Genomic DNA, 17,245 nt, shown 5'->3' with positions numbered 1-17,245 from the left:
TAGCAGTTTCACTTCACACTGTTGCGTAAATGTTACAATTAGATATCTGAGCACCTACAAATGACATAAGTGAAAAAAAATAAACATTACAACACAGCATATGAGTGTTTCTTCGCTTTAGTTTCACAATCAATCATTTTAATAAGCTCTGATTAACATGTATGTTATAGAAAGTAGTCTGCGGCAGTGCGGCCTGTCCCCTCCACACCGTCAGGGGGCGCTGTCTATGCCTCTGCTCCCCTCCGAGCGCGTCAGAAGAAAACACCGAGGAGCCGCTGCTGCTGCTGCTTCCTGCGGCTCACATGTACACAGATGATGGCTTCTTCCAAGAGTGGTGACTCCACAAACAGTGGGCTTCAAGATATGAATTCAGACAACAACGACGAGGAAAACGAACTGTGTCCCGGTTTTAAAGACGTCGACGCGTTTGTTAAAGTAAGTGGAGTTAAAGAGGCTGGACGCAGAGTTATTTTCCGTTAAGCTAACAGTGAAGTGGACAACGTGGATCTGTTGGCTACGAGCTGCAGCCACAGTAGAAGTTAGGTAGCAAACATGCACAGCTAACTTATGTGTTCACTTAAGATTTGATTGTAATTGTTAAGGTAATTATGAGTAATGCGAGAGCTGAGACTTTTCTGGGCTAAATAGCTTGGTGACTGTTTTCAGGTACATTTCATGGAGGACCGACTAATCTGTCCATGATGTTGATTAGCTGTTGTGTCAAAAGTATTGATACATGTGAAAATAATGGTTTAAAATTGCCCACGCAGTTCCACTGTAAGCAAATTGAAAAGATATATATTAAAATGAGAAAATAAAGCCAATATCAAACAATGGGATGCATTCACCAGCTAGCTAACCAGGTAGTTGTTGGAAATGAAAGATAGATAGCTATAAAAGGATATCATAAATGTTACATGTATATATTTACAGGGCTTCCACTTTTGATATATTTAAATATGAACTCCGTGTTTAAATACTGTGTTCATGTAAACTAAACAACTCAACATTTAGCATTAGACACTGAACTATAAAGCAATATACACACTACAGTTTAATGTTTCTCTGCTCTAAATTCTCACTTTTTCTACATTGTGTCAATATGATCAGATAACTGCTAGTTTCAAATTTCTGTATTTTAAAAGGAAATTCATATAACCTGTAGTTTATTAGTCCATCTGAGGATAAGAGAGTTGAAGATGTAGTGAGCAAAGATGGCTTGATTTATTATTTAACAGCTCTGACAGAACCAAATCTAACAGACGTCCCTATTTCCACAAATACAAAAAGCATTTCTGACTCTTCAAAAGTCCATTTAGTTTTTCTAGAAAAGTTCATAAACAAAAAATTCTCAAACATACTTTGTTTTTGTTTTTTTAAGAATTCAAATAAACTGCATTGATGCAGTCTGTTTAACAGACATTATTATATCAGATATTTATTAAATATTTAATTGTTGGAATAGTATATTATAATATGAATATCTCTCATTGTCGACTAATTTATATGTTTATCGTGTTTCCCTATTTGACCATATTGAAAACATTTTAAGAAGTATTGCCTAACAGCTCAGCCTGTCTCTCCTCTGCAGTATGGATTGGGTGCTGTATTATCCGCCACCAAAGCATCCGCTGGCTTGCCTCAAGCAGGAGATGAATATGATTTCTATCGGAGCTTCCCAGGATTCCAGGAGTTCTGTGAAAGTCAAGGAGATAAGCTCCTGCACTGGTGAGCATAAGTCTAAATTATGTTGCTGCTTCCTCTTTTGAGTTTTGGCTCAGTCAGACCTGCACCTAACATTACAGATGGTCACTCCTCGTCTCATTCACTTAGGAAACTCAGTAATTTTGTCAGGAGCTGTGGACCTCGGGCACATCTGCAGGTCAAAGATCACTTTTGTTGAACAAAGACGTGAATTTGTACAGTTGGTCAAGAGAAACATTCCTGTCTTGATGTGTGTTGCCTTAGGAAACAGAGGCAAACTTGATTGTAGTGGTGTTACATCACCTCTGCATTAGTGCACTGCCAGACTACTCAATGCAACGTCTCTCTTATGATTCATTTAGTCTGTGATGTTTGTCTTGCTGTTTCTCAGTTAGTTAATTCTTGTCACTGTGTCCCTGTGCTAGCATGAGCCAGCTGATGCAGCACCATGGCTGCAGATCTCACGTGAGAGACAGAAACAAGCTGACAGGGGTGGAAGAGAGGTTTGACTTGGTTGTGGACTCAAACGATGTCATCTTGGAAAGAGTGGTATGACCTCCAGCTTTGGTGTTAACACCGATTTCTTCATTAAAAAGTCTTTTAAAACCAACCAAGCCCTTCTATCTGCTTTCCAGGGGATTCTTCTTGATGAAGCTGATGGGGTGAACAGGAGCCAGCAGCCTGTCATGCCCGCAGGGTTTCAGCCTCCCAAGATTGTCGTTTCCAGCTGGAATCGCAAGGTTGGCTAATTAACCTCTCAGCTCTTAGACTGCAGATGTCAGTTTGTTGGGCTGCACTCAAGCTGAAACATTATGTTCCAGTCCTGGCATTCCAGCACTTAAAGCACTGGAACGCATTTATTTTTGGAACGCATGTTAAATATTCATACCAGCGCTTCACACCTTATGGTAAACAATGCTTTTTATTGATCAGGGTTCAGGCTCAAGCAGCCGTTCTGAGATGTTCCGACTGCTCCACGCCAAGAACGTCGCAAGACCTCAGCTAAAGTTCAAGGAAAAGGTCGACAACAGCAATACACCATTTATTCCCAAGATCTTCATAAAGCCTAATGCAGTCAAGCCTCTTCCTTCATGTAAGACTTTGCACTCTTATGTTCTTCTCATCTCTTTTCATAACATTCATTTGACTTACAGTCTCAGCTGTTAATCATTTGTAACATCTTTTCTCTCCAATCTTAGATTTCACCAACAAACAAATCCGTAAAGCGAGACCTGAGGACCTCGATGTCCCGGCTGCCCTGGCTGACTTCATTCACCAGCAGAGAACACAGGAACATGTTGAAGACATGTCAGATTTGTTTCTTGTCAAATATTAACAGTTTGTCTTTTACTATTTCTTGTTGTGTATCTAAAGTTGTGATCTTGATCCATGTAGGTTTGCACATCCATACCAATATGAACTGGACCATCTTACAATACCAGAAAGACTTCTGTCTAAACCAGAAGTGCAGGTAAGATATAGTGACCTCATAATATGATTCTTTCATTGTTTGTTTGGCCTATACTAAATCTGTCACTGTGTATAGATGTACAAACCCATGACTGAGACCACGTGCACCTTCATTGACGCACTTGAGGATCTGGTGGCTCTGAATGAGAAGCTGTGCAAGTTGCCTGAATTTGCAGTTGACCTTGAGGTACGATATCAGAAAAAGTTCTCACATTCCATATATGCCAATACAGTTTAATGTGATCCAGTACAATAGCTAAACGACGCCTAGTGCCTTTGTGAGGCTTATAACATTGACATCTTGTGTCGGGAAGGCATTGATTTAAGTACTGTGGTAAATGTTGAAGCTGTCATAAAAAGCTGCAGGTGTGTATGCGGAAGTTTTGTTAACCGTCTGTTCTCCATCACAGCACCACTCGTACAGGAGTTTCCTCGGCATCACCTCTCTGATGCAGATCTCCACCAGAGAGGAGGACTTCATCATCGACACCTTGGAGCTCCGCAGCGAGATGTACATTCTGAACGAGGCATTCACTGACCCAGCTATTGTCAAGGTAATGGATGGAGATGGGTATCACTAGGATTTTAAATATAAAATATCCCAAACTGGACACACACTGCACTTCACTGCTTGGCTCTCTCAGTCTGTCTCAGCTACACCCTCACATGGTTACATTAGCGGTGGAAGGGATGTGAAAAAAAATGCAGCGGCATGTGGCGGAAAAGTTGAAACGGAGTCAACCTTTGGAAAAAAGCAACCTGATCTGTCTGAGCTGTCTACTTCTTAGGTTTCTTTCATGTACCCAGCTTTGTCGTGTACATATGGCTTCCAAAACAGTAATACCAAAAAGCTTCTTTTAGTTTATGTCCATTTGTTTGAAAGGGAGAGCAAGAGACACAGCATAGGTGTAGTCGTGTACACACACACACACGCACATCCCACACCATCACAAAACCCTGCAGCTAATCCCTGCAAGGCCTGATTCTGTCTGAATGTGGCCTTGAGAGCGAATTTATGTGAAATAAATACCAGGAGCTTATCAATATCAGAACTGGTACCAATTTAGTACTGGTTCTTGATACTCTTCTCTAATAACAAATCACTTCCTGTATCCTGGTCTGTGACTTTAACCATCTAAAGGGAAGATAAGATTACATGTCTGATTAGGTTTGCATTCAAAATGGGCAACTGCACGATCTGTGTCACTGTTTTCATTGTACATTTTCTTTGTTTATTTATCACTGTTTTGGTTTTGTCTTTTTTTTTCAACATTTCCATGTGCTCTCTGTTGTGAATGAAAAATTTATCCATCAGTATTATTATATTAGTATTAATACCTGTGGGTATGATGACCCTGTTCAGCAGAATTTTACAACAGAATGCACACCACAAATTTACAAATAAGTACATGTCACATTAACTAAACCACTGAAAGTGAAGATAGAAATCCTTTAGATCTTGTAGAGCTACCTCCAGGTTCAACTTTGACCAAATTGATAGAGTAATATGTGTAAAACAAGGAGTTTTACAATGCAGTGGACAGTTAGGACATATATTTCTAGTGCAGTAACTTTTGGTTTTACTTCCAAGTAGCTGGCTTAAATAATTAAACCTGTTTGGTAGTCTTACTGCTTTTTGCACTGTAAAGCTGTGTGATTGCATTCTCAAGTCTCAGCAATTAAAATGGCCTTAAAATGACCTCAAGGGAATGAAGAAATTGAAGATGGCTCAGACTATTTTATGAGCTGGTCGCATCTGAACTGTCCTAAAGTTACCTGAAGAAAAAAAGCTCCACCAATGTAGTAATATTAAGTTTGTAAAGATATAATCTTGAAACCTTTGAGGTGTCTCAGAGGTGCCCCACCATTTTCAGACGTGTTTAATAAAGTTGGCACGGCGTCCTGTGGCGTGTGGGAGCCGCCATGACTCACACACACCATTGGATACCTGTGAAAAAGTGTGCTGCGTGGGCTTGATCTACTGAGAGATCTGTGAAAATAATCCAAATGGAAAAATGTCACCTGGTGCGTCCCCAGTTTTTAATAGTTTTAGTTCAAATATTTTCTGTATCTGTGCCAGTCAAATTAATATTTTTTGGTTTTTGATTTGGGTACCTCACCAGAGAGGTTTCAGCTGAATGTTCTTCTTCTCCTGGTCTCAGGTATTTCACGGCGCCGACTCCGACATCGAGTGGCTCCAGAGGGACTTCGGCTTGTATGTCGTCAACCTTTTCGACACACATCAGGCCAGCAGAGCTCTGAACCTGGCCAGACATTCCCTCGACCACCTGCTCACTCACTTCTGCAATGTGGCCTCAGACAAACGCTTCCAGCTGGCTGACTGGAGGATTCGGTATGGAGATACCTGACAGGCTGTTCAATTTATTTTTTTGATTATTGTTAAGGATTAACTGTGGCATAGACTTCTTTTTCGTCTCTTAGAGGTTCAGAGTGTAAGATTTTCAAGGGTTCCTTGGAATGGAGGTTTAATATATTATTCAAATGTTTTCAGTAGTGTATTAACACTTCTAAAAATAAGAATTGTGAATTTTATTACCTTAGAATGAGCCCTATATGTCTACAGAGGGTGCAGGTCCTCTTCCATGGAGTCCTTCACATTGCACAGTTGTGTCTAGAAGGGAAACCTAGATTTATAAGATTTGCGAAACTTCTGCAAGATATATATGTGCTCTTATTGTCTCTTATTGCACTCCACCATAAAAAATAATTTGTTTTTATGACTTGTGTTTATATCATCTTTTTTCTTTTGTGAGCAGCACGAAATGGACTACAACTGGTATTTTGTTATACAACCCTCAGTTATGAAATGATAAATAAACCATAAACATTGTAAAATAGCCAAGTAGCCTACAACAGCATGGTTCAGCACTTTATTTGTGGATATTATTTATTTATAGAAGATGTAAAGTTTTTACTAAGTACTTTATTCAGATGCAGAGTTTAAAATCCAACAACAATACAATATTAAATAATTATTTGACAATTTGATCATCATTAATATAACGTCAATACAAATGTAAAAGTTTTTACAAACTAACATCAGTCATCCTTGCAATGAGCTAAAACAACAAGAACACAAAAAATATCCAGAGAAGGAGTAGTTGCATTTTCATCAAAGTATTTGCAGCCTCACTGACAGATGCCACTAGAAAAACCACCATGTATTTCAGATTGTTTGACAGATTGCTTTTAAAATACTTGTCACTTTTATTGACTTTAGGCGGTCGAATTAAAAAATGTCCCATAACTTGTCCTTGTAGCCCACTGCCAGATGAGATGGTGCAGTATGCCCGTGCAGACACCCACTACCTACTTTATATCTACGACTGTGTGAGGGCACAGCTGTTGGACTTCAACCACAGGCAGCCTGGCCTTCTGCAGAGTGTCTGGAACAAAAGCAGGGACATTTCGCAGAAGGTGAGCACAAATCTCCCTTTATACAACAGAAGAAGATTAAACTGACACTTAAAAATCATCCTCCGTACCTCCACTATTCTCTATCCAATACTTTCACGGTTTCTTTTATTGCTTTCATATTTTTACATTTTCACACCATAATCTCCTGCATTTTTCTGACATTTGTCACGATTCACCGCGTGCCCCCTCTTCCATGCAGAAATATGTGAAGCCCATATACACAGAGGAGTCATATCTGGAGCTGCAGAGGAAGCAGAAAAGGTCTTTTAACACCCAGCAGCTCGCTGCCTTCAGACTGCTGTTTGCCTGGAGGGACAAGCTGGCCAGGCAGGAAGATGAAAGCACCGGGTAGGCTGTTTGGAAATGGATGGACTTGCTGTTCTGGAAATCTGCTAGAGTTGTTTTTCTTATTTATAGTTCATGCCCAGCCAGATTTTGCAACCCACATGTTTTTGTGACAAACTCCTTGTTATTTTATAATCATTCATAGTCTTTGGACATTTGTCTTAACATGTTTTAATGTAGTTTTATTTGTCTGTTTAGATACGTCCTGCCTACTCACATGATGATCAAGATATCTGAGGAGCTGCCCAAGTAAGTTTTTATTTTAATTTTTTTTAGTGTGAGTTGTTCTCACTCTAGTGCAGGTGGAATTTAGTATTTTTATTCATAACTTCCAGCTCAGTATTTTGTCTTTATCTTCTCAGGGAGCCTCAGGGCATCATTGCCTGCTGTAACCCTGTACCCCCACTGGTGAGGCAGCAGGTCAATGAGCTCCATTTGCTGGTGCAGCAGGCCAGAGAAATGCCTCTCCTTAAGGTGAGAAAAGATGGGTGGCAGCAGAGAAAATGTAATGTTTTTGTCTGTGGTGTAATTTCAGTGTTTGTGTTTGTCAATGGCGGTGCCTCAATCAGTAAAACATTGTTTTCCACACGTCACACAGGCTGAGATTGCAGCTCAAAAGAAGAAGGGACTCACACCTATAAAAAAGGTTGGTCAAAAACTGATTAACCCTCGTGGATTTTTTTAGTTCTTGTATTCAATAGATGTTGAAGAAATTTCAACTGAAATAATAAATATGATCTTGTATTATTTTTCAGTCTGAGGTCAAGTTGTTTGGTCCTCATGATACATCCAGGGTCTCTGAGAGTGACCTCCACCCCTTTTCTTCAGATGGTAAGCTTGATACTCGTAAATGTTGTGCATTTTCCTGTAGGGATGGGCAACTTGATACTCACAAGTTGCCTTTTATTACTTACTAAAAAGAAGAAAAAAAAATAAAAGTACAAAATGTGGGTGGGTGCATCAATTACAAATATTTTCAGTACTTCACTGTTTAATGTTTAAATGCTAATGAACAGCCCTGACATTTAGCTGGCCCGTGTCACATGACTGTGGAAACCTATGAGGCATGAGAACCAAGCACGCAGCCATGCACTGATGCACACTTCTGTGTCATACTGATGAGATGAGATCAGATAAAATGTGATCAGCTTCATGGATACCATAACTGGGAAATTCACTAGCTGCAGCAGCTCGAGGATCGAAAGTACAGGTAGAAGAAGAGTCACTGATAAATGGAAAAACAAATAATATAAGAATAAGAAAAAAAACAGAGAAAATAAACTCTATACACAAACTCTTGGGGATATACACCTTTCACTTTTTACAGAGCTATAAATGATTGTGCAGAATAACTGCACATGTTGTCATATACACATGGTGTGTAGCATTATGCTGAGAAAAAAAATATATAATATTGCCTTGTAATAAAATATATAATACACAGCGTAATTGCATGTTAAAGATATATATATATGTTTATATTATGTATGTATATGTATAATGTACATAAAGTGTAATATTGAACGAAGTTTGGTATCGCCCACCCCTATTATCCTGGCGATTTAATATTTTAATGCCTTGAACTCATTTATTTATTTTCAGAACTGCCTGTGAAACAAGGGATGCTCATCTCAGACGATGACCATAAGATGGATGTTGATGTACAGAAAACAAATGCCCTCTTTGCACCAGCAAAAGTTACACTGTTTGAGGTTAGACCACCTTATAATTACCTTTATTCAGCCAGTGGATTTGTATGTAGTGATGATGTCAAATGTGAGAATTCTGCTTCCTTTTGAAGGAGGTGGAAACACCGAAGGATGAAGAGATACTCCCCGTGGCTCAGATGAAAGCCAGACGCATCATTGAGTCTTTTGACAATCCTTTTAGAATGGTAAGAAATGACCAGTTATCAACGCTCGTTGATCCTAGTGTTTGCATTTTACTCAACCAGACATGCAGTTTTCAACCGTTTTCATTGTGATTTCAGTATTTACCCTCCACTGATGTGCACGTCAACAAGAATGCCAAGTTTGACCCGTCTTCAAAAATATTCGAGGTAATTAAAGATTTCTTCTCCTCTTAACTATATGTCGTTACATTTTTGCCAACAAAAGTTTTGAGAACAAGAATTTGTTGAGGTCATTACTAAATTTTGATGAAAACATAAATGAAAAAATAATATTCACATAAAAAATATGACAAAAGGTCTATTAAAGATTCCCTGACCAATAAAGACAAGACAAAATTAGTTGCCTCTGTTGAAGCAAACAACCTAAGTTGCATCATAGTGATCGGCCAGCACCAGTAACACTAACTAGTTTAAAAAGCTGAACAAAACCATTAGCTGCTGCTGGCAGCTGGTCTCTGTAATGAGGAGAGCCTCATCCTCAGCAGGGGTCTGTCAGTTAGGAAGAAAAGGAAAGAAAGAGGAGAGATGACCTGTGGACACTTGTCTTTTACATTCAGACCAAAAGAGAGACTGAGTGTAATCTTTCCCAATGAGGATGGAGTGCTTTGTGAATTAAAGTGCAGAAAGAAAAATATTTAAAAACACCCACAAACACACCATCCCGCAGTCTCTGTCTCACAATGTAAATATCATTCATTCATCATTCATGCTCCATGTGGAGTGAATAAACACGATGTTTCCCAGATAATGCTTGTCTGCTCTAACAATGCAGTTTACAAATTCTTGTAACTGCTGATTTATTAAATCAGAATGATACTGAGTGAAACATGACACTGAATTTCTCAGAAGACCTCAGTAATATAAAAAGTCTGTCTTGTCAAGTAATAAACATTATCAGTGTCTGACAACCAATAATGATGTTTTAATAATGACTTGTGCATTAATTTTATGTGAAAGACTGTGTCAGTAATACATTCTCAGCCTAGTTGACTAAACACATAGTTCAAGGTCTGCTACTTCTCACTGGACTTTTTATAGCCAGGAAGAATATTCTTCAACAAAATTCATCACAGTATCATGAAACTGAGAGAATTATGACTAAAACATTAACTAAGTTAAAACTTACAAACTAAATCTTGACTGAAGCAAAAGACTAAAATGTGACTTCAACTAACTACAATTTTCAACTTGGACTAAAACTACACTGTGTTATAACCTCTCACATTTACAGATCAGTAAAAGATGGAAGCTGCAGAGTATTGAGCAGCAACAGAAGGAGTTGGAGGCCAAGAAGAAAGCCAAAGAAGAAGCAAAGGAACACGCAAAGAAAGCGGCAGGTAACGGGCTCTAACTTGCTCTAAATTTCCACTTTTTAAAGTTATTTTTCTCACTATATTTCCATGATTCCTACAGAAGACAGAAACAAGGCTAAACAGAGCTACCAGGAGTCTCTCCAGAACGTTGCCACGGTTCGCCAGCAAGCGGCGGTGAGTCATTTGCACTCTTGTCCTTCCATTTCCTCCGTACCGCTTCAGATAGGCTTTGCCCTCTGTCAACTTCATTGTTGACATCCCTGATGGGAAAGTAAAAATCGGTGAAAAACATGAGTTATATTCACCCAAGAGCCTAGTACAGTATATTAAAGATGGTGCTTTAATAGTGAGTTTAACCCTCTGCTATGCCCCCCATTTTCTCAAGACACGGCTGGTATTTCTGTGCATAAATGTGGTGACTCAGAAGCGAGTGAACCACTGCTTCCAGTCTGCAGCACCGACATGTTAGTGGCCTTTTAATATTTATATCTGTCACATGGTGCGTCTTGGGAAGGAGAACATGCAGCGTGGGATTTGAGCATTAGAGACACGTTCTCCACTCATCAAACGCTTTTCTATCCCCCTGGGGAACAACAATAGCTACTGTCTGCCCAAAAGCCCACTTTCTGCTCCCTCTGTCTCTCTGGGATATTGCTTGGCACCCTCCTGCTTGGTTACTATTATGCGCTCTTGCTACCATATGGTGTTTCCGCTCTGTTTTAAACGCTCGGTGAGACAGAAGTCTCTGTACTTCATCTTGTGTCCACAGTGCAGGAGAACAAAAAGAGCGGTCACTGCGGTTTGACTCTCCTGTCCCTCTCGCTGCCTTTCACTGTGTGAACCTGAAGCCATCAATCGCTGGTGCACACAGAAAACACAACAGAAACATGTTACTTCACTGTGCTGCACTGATGGTGTGCACCACAGTAATCCATTGTGTGATGATGGCTTAAGTGAAAACTTGGCTTTAAGGCGCTCCCTGCTGAAACGGCACCGGCAAATAAGCACGTTGGCACCGTCTGGTGGCATGCATTCTAGTCAGAAGTGTTGGCAGCAGCACTTGAAAGTAACACTCGTCAACCTGCCAACTGCAGGCAAATATTGGCTCTGCCGGCAAACTGTCAGTTTCAGTCGGCTCTGTGGTAGTCAAGTTTTCTCATCTAATTTCAGTTTGAAAGAAAGCTTTGTGGTTTTCTAAAGCTTCTGCTGCACTGATACCATAACTGATATAATCAAGGGTCATTTCTGTGAGAGGGCTTCACCATCACTTGTTAGTGACAGTTAATCATCACAACATGATGATGTGCCAACATGTCAAATAAAGCAAGTCAGAAAAATAAATCAGGAACAACCACAGGGAGATAATATCACAAGAAAACATGATTTGTCAGAAGATCTGATGTGCCATAATAATCATAAAAAGCAAATTAAAAGAATCTACTATTGTCTACTCCTGTAGACAGAAGTGTTTTCAGTTTAAAGCCTCAGTTGGCAGGTTTGTACTTCAGTGAGGCGACACTGATGCTCTCATTCACACCTTATGTTGTGATTGTAGTTACAGATTGTGAATCCATTTTGGCGTCGTCTGTCTTAAGTGGATTAAATAACAATCCTTACAGGTTTATTATTCAGAGGGAAGTAGAATAACCCCAAATTTATAACATGAGACCCTTTTGAAAGAGTTTGGATGTAAACATGGTGAAAGATTTGTGGTGGATTGTAGGACATTGGAACTTAACATTTCACTTTAACTAAGCATAGACTTAAAGGACCAGTGTGTAGGATTTTGTGTCATCTAGCAGTGAGTTTACAGATTGCAAACACCTCCACTCGCCCTCCCCTTCCAGGACGAGAACCTACACCTCAAAACTTCAGTGTTTGGTTTGTCCATTCTGGACAACATGACAATGTAACACTGCAGCCTCCATAGAATAGGACACGTGCCCTCTGCAGATATAAATAGCTCGTTCTAAGGTATACAAAACCAAGGTCAGAGAACCAAGGTTATAATGTAACCTTGGTTCTGTTACACACTAGACCTTTAACAAATATTTAAAAATGTACCAAGCTGTGTAAACATCAAATGGTTTAAGTTACTGTATCCTTATATACAATTATGTCATTAAGGTGTAAGGTTTCTTTTTCGTCTTACGCTACTCAGCAGCGATGATGACTTTACTAGCAAATAAACAGCAGCAGTAACTTAAGTCTCATCTTGAAGAATGACTACGCCTCTTCTATGGCAAAAAAAGCACTATGTCACTGACTCCTGCAGGTTAAGAGATTAGCCTGAATGGTTTTCTGTGTCTGTCTCATGACACAAAACTGTGTGGTCTGTTGAATTAAAATCCACAAGGATGTAATAATTAATATTGCAGAGTGTGAAGCCAAGTGAAAATTTAACTTTTTTCATCACTAATAAATCAGTATCATGTTGACTTAACAGTGTTTCTGAATCTCTTTATAATTCCCCTTAATTCCTTAGAGTCCCTTGATGTATGTTTGTTAATGCATTTTAATTGTTATCAAAAATAATCATAACAAAAGTACACACATTTAAGAATTCATTCATCAAAATGTTTCATCTTAGTATTGTACAGAATATAATGTTGGCCAATTTCATTAGGAATCTGCAAAAGGTGGTGGAGTGAAAAGAGACAGGATTCCCAGTGAGGTTGGAGAGTCAACTCCCAAACCAAGTAAGAAGTTGATGAAATCTGCAGAGACGCCCCAGAAAACAGAACCACCTCCTCAAGATGCCTTCAAGCCCTTCGACTACAGCCAGTCAGACCTCAAAGTGTTTGCTGGTATGAGTACTGGTTGTTTTTCTCTTATATTGGACTGATCACTGCTTACTTTACATTCGGTTACAGTTATTGTACATGATGGACTTTAATTGAAAGCAGTGCACATCTTTTTGTTTTTACAGGCAGCAAATCAAAGGACGGTTCACAGTTTGATCCAAATCGGCAACCCCATGATTTCAAGAAAAAGGTATTAATTTGTTAATTACTGTGTTTATTTAACAATATGAATTTTATTAGCAGTTGATGAATTTAAACCTTTTCTTTAACAGAAAATTGCTAAGGGTCAAAAATCCAACTTCGGAGCAGGAGGCCGAAGTATGTCCTACCTGTCTGGAAAATCTGACAGGTAAACAAAGAGCAAATAATACAGAGTTGTAGTGTTTTTTTTCCTGTGCTAATTCAAACATCCCAGTGTGTTTTAACCGTTCTCTTTTTATTCTCCACAGAGGATTCCGGCATAACTGGCCCAAAAGATAAACTCTCTTTGATGCTATTTTCTGTCTTATTTTAAAACTTTTTTTTTCATGCTGCAGAAACATTGTCCTTTTTTTCCTCCATGCCAGTGAAATTCAGTATTTCAATATTTAATGAATTTCAAAGTGTATTTTTTCCATCTGTGGAACAGTTTGCCTTGTAAATATGTGGACGCACAGGCCCCTTTATTAAAGATAATTTTAGAGGAAAAAAAATTCTTGCCAACATTGAGTTTCATTTTGATGAAGCAGTATTATTCAGTATCACAATCACCGCTTTCTCCCCAAGTGTCAGCGCTAATACTTTATTTTAAAGTGAAGAAAAATGTATCCAGACTCGCCAGATTACAAAATATTTGAAGGGTGTTTTTTGTGCGAATGTGTCAAAAGACTACATTTCTACCTTTGCTTCCAAAAACTGAACTGAAACTGAAACTTGGCGATAACTCTTTTGAAGATGTGTGAACTGCGATTGATATGTGCTGTAACTCTCTATACAGAAGAGACTGACATTTTTTTAGGAATCCATCAGGATATATGGAATGGAAGTTTAATCAGATCGGAAAAAAGTCAACAGGAGCAGGCAGGATGGGAATCAAATCAACAATACATCACTTTTTATATACATATAAATATGCTCATATGAATATGAACCTAGTGCTGGTCATTATGTTGCATGATGGGTGTGGACTGGATTTATGGGATTGGGATGGAGCAGGAGTATTTTTGTTGGAGTGGGATGAACAGGACCCAAAATTCAGTCCTATGTCACTCTACTATACAGTAGTGGAAAGTAACTTAATACTTCATTTTGAGATACTTTTTACTCCTCTACGTTTATCTGACAGCTGGAGTTACAACTTACTCTACATTTTACAAAGTGTGATCAGTGAAGTGATACTCTGCTATAGAATAAACTATCCAAAAGTATATTATATAAAAGACTATAATATTATAAGGAACTGCCTTAACCTGGAAATGAGTTCTCAACGTTTATGTTTATGCACCTTAGCATGTAAAACATGATGTCCTAGAGGAAGCTTCACCTCAAATAGAGGAATAATGCTAATGTTTCAGACCAGACTGCAACCACTATTCTTTATTTTAAACCTGTAGTCTGACACACATGATGTTAGCTGACTAATTCAGTCTGCAGTCTCCTCCTCTTCTACTGTCAGGTCAATGTTGTTACCTGACACAACAACCTCCAAACTAACCACCTACACACAGAAAATGGTTAAGTTTTGACAGATTTGGATTTTGCAGTAAGGTGGGGCTGTTCGGTTTGACTGTTTTATGAGGTGTTTTCTTTTGTGGAGATTAGGCCATTTTAAAAGGACAGTCCACCCCAAAATCAAAAATACATTTTTTTTCTTCTGGCCTGTGGTGCTTTTTAAATATTTAGATTGTGTTAGCAAATGCCATTTAGTCCAATTATATTGGAGAGAGGACATCTCTACAGCTGATGTATCCCAAACTCTGCCACTCACACCAAAACAAGCTATATTGAGAAAAAGCACTGCAGGTCATGGGGGAATACATATATTTGATTTTGGGGTGAACTGTCCCTTCAAGTTGGAAAAATAGGGTAATAATGCTCATTTTTTGGACCAGACTGTAACCACTGTTCTTTGTTTTAACCCTGTGGCTCTATTCTTCTGAAAAATTACCCGTTAATATCACATTTCTTTACTGTAGGAAGGTTGTGATCCTCACTGAAATTCTTCTTGGCTTTCCCTGATAAGTGTGACTGGTTTGCTTACTTTATAAATTTCTCTGTTATGTAAGCACCAGGGAGAGGTTTGTGCAAGCAGACAAACATGAAACAAACTTTCACAATGAAAACTAAACTGTAAATTAAGCACTTTGAGGCAAGACCTCTTCAAATGTATACATAATTTATGAAATATAAACAGGATCTATCCTCAGTGAGACACCATTCACAACTGGTTAATGCTGAGTCGACTTATCACAAAGAGCACAGCTATAAATGAGAACAGAAGAGTGACGTAACAGCTGTTTGTGATTTTCATCTCAACTTTTTCCACACAGTAAACTGGTGACTGTATTAGTTTGACTTGGCTCTGGTAACTGTGGGAACTTTATTTTAGCAATAGCAGTCTTTTGTCCACTGACTGGAAATGAGTTGTGTCCAAACAGCATATGGGTGAAAATAGTTGTGAACTGGAGGGTGTAGTGATTAATCATCATCCTTCCATCTCGTCCCACTGGTTGAATGTTTCTCTGTAGGATGTAAGATTGCATGCCACAAATACGCAGTCAAATCTGGACTTCATGGTTTTCAAAGTCAAATTTCTCTTTGTAGAGATCTCAAAAGTCCAGCCGTGTCTTGTTTTTCATGCACAATTTATAAAATAACCATTACATGCGGTGCCGACTCTGTTGTTGGTTATGTGCACATAAAATTAGGCTTACAAAAGTAAATATTAGACAGTTTAACTGTTTTTAGAATTACATCAGTCCAGTACTGTTATGGTCATAAGTCTGCTGTATCTCATCAAATATGTTTGAGCAGGCCCAGGTTAAATGACAAAACACACAACATACAGGAAAAATAAAATCCTGACATCCAAAATTACATCACCACTCTTGTATGAATGCACACTGGTCCTGGTATTATAGCCATATGAGTAAGTACCATTGTTTTCTATGAATACAAGTACTGAGAGTATACCCATTAGCAATACTTTATATATGATGCAGCTCTTACTGTCCATCACTAACAATGACTTTGAAGAGACGCATTTAATAAATACTAATACATTTTGTATCACCTGTAGTTTGTTCTTAAATGTAACTGTCAAACCATTATATCAAGCAGGTCAGGCACAGAAAAAAAGTAATAAAGGAGCAGCATAAAATAAATACACACTATATATGGTATAATATATAATCTGTCTTCAGTAAAATCACAAAAAAATTAATTGTTGTTTCATCAGTATATTACTATTATTAAAGCTGCCACTTGTGCTGGAAAAAAGAACATGTTGCACCAGGGGGTCATCCCTGTGTTCCCAGTGTCTGATGTTGTAGCACATAATGGACCTTGGTAAGATAAGATAAACTTTATCGATCCCACACTGTGGAAAATCAATCATTACAGCAACTATAAGATTAAAAGTACAGGTAGACAAAGGATGGAGTGGTAAATAATATACAAATAAAATGAATAACAGAAGAGATGACCTTGGGAACTTGGGACCCTGAGAACATACCTTCCAGTACAATCTATCACTGTTTTACAGTCAAATAGCAAGACATGCTGAGACATACCACTTAGGCTTAAAATTTTTAGGACAGCAATACTCAAGTTAAGGCATGCAGGCTAAATCAGGCCTGCAATGTGGTGATGGTCAATCCACCCTCTTTTTTCTAATTTACAATTAAAATAAAGTGAATAATTCAACATTGTTCTTTAGCTAATTGCTTGGGAAGTTATATGTCAGCCTACACACACTAAAAGTGTTATTCATTCAGTCCCTGTAGGAGCAGTTTGTATTTATGGGTTTATTATTTCCAACTTTTGAGTGACTACATGGTGGAAAAAGTTCCAGCAAAGTTTGTTGTACTTTGTTCCATCAAATGTGACCAGAGAATTTACAACTAAAATGCAGTTGAAGCTGTTAAATGAACTAAAATACCAAATGTATCTGTCATCTGTCATAGGCCTAGTGTCAATCCTTGTACCAAATTAATTTTGAATTTTATTATTTAATATTTTATTTAATATTTAATTAAAAGACTTTACTTAAATAGGCAGAT

General features: G+C 38.4%; 1 protein-coding gene across 1 annotated transcript; it reads left to right on the top strand.

Moving 5' to 3' along the window:
• Positions 1-276: 276 nt before the first annotated feature.
• Positions 277-13,678, top strand: exosc10 (exosome component 10). The gene is made up of 25 exons (XM_084721392.1): positions 277-435; positions 1,592-1,728; positions 2,130-2,253; positions 2,340-2,444; positions 2,638-2,797; positions 2,904-3,012; positions 3,100-3,175; positions 3,251-3,361; positions 3,585-3,728; positions 5,337-5,527; positions 6,456-6,612; positions 6,812-6,960; positions 7,156-7,206; positions 7,320-7,431; positions 7,556-7,603; positions 7,713-7,788; positions 8,560-8,669; positions 8,759-8,851; positions 8,948-9,016; positions 10,101-10,206; positions 10,283-10,356; positions 12,809-12,989; positions 13,112-13,176; positions 13,259-13,335; positions 13,436-13,678. The coding sequence occupies exons 1-25, from the start codon at positions 313-315 to the stop codon at positions 13,464-13,466; spliced, it is 2,679 nt and encodes an 892-aa protein (XP_084577518.1). The 5' UTR covers positions 277-312; the 3' UTR covers positions 13,467-13,678.
• Positions 13,679-17,245: the final 3,567 nt, after the last annotated feature.

Source organism: Lutjanus erythropterus, chromosome 6 (genome assembly GCF_056507025.1).
Source record: "Lutjanus erythropterus isolate fLutEry1 chromosome 6, fLutEry1.hap2, whole genome shotgun sequence".
NCBI lineage: Eukaryota > Metazoa > Chordata > Actinopteri > Lutjaniformes > Lutjanidae > Lutjanus > Lutjanus erythropterus.
This window is presented reverse-complemented; position numbering and strand designations above follow the sequence as displayed.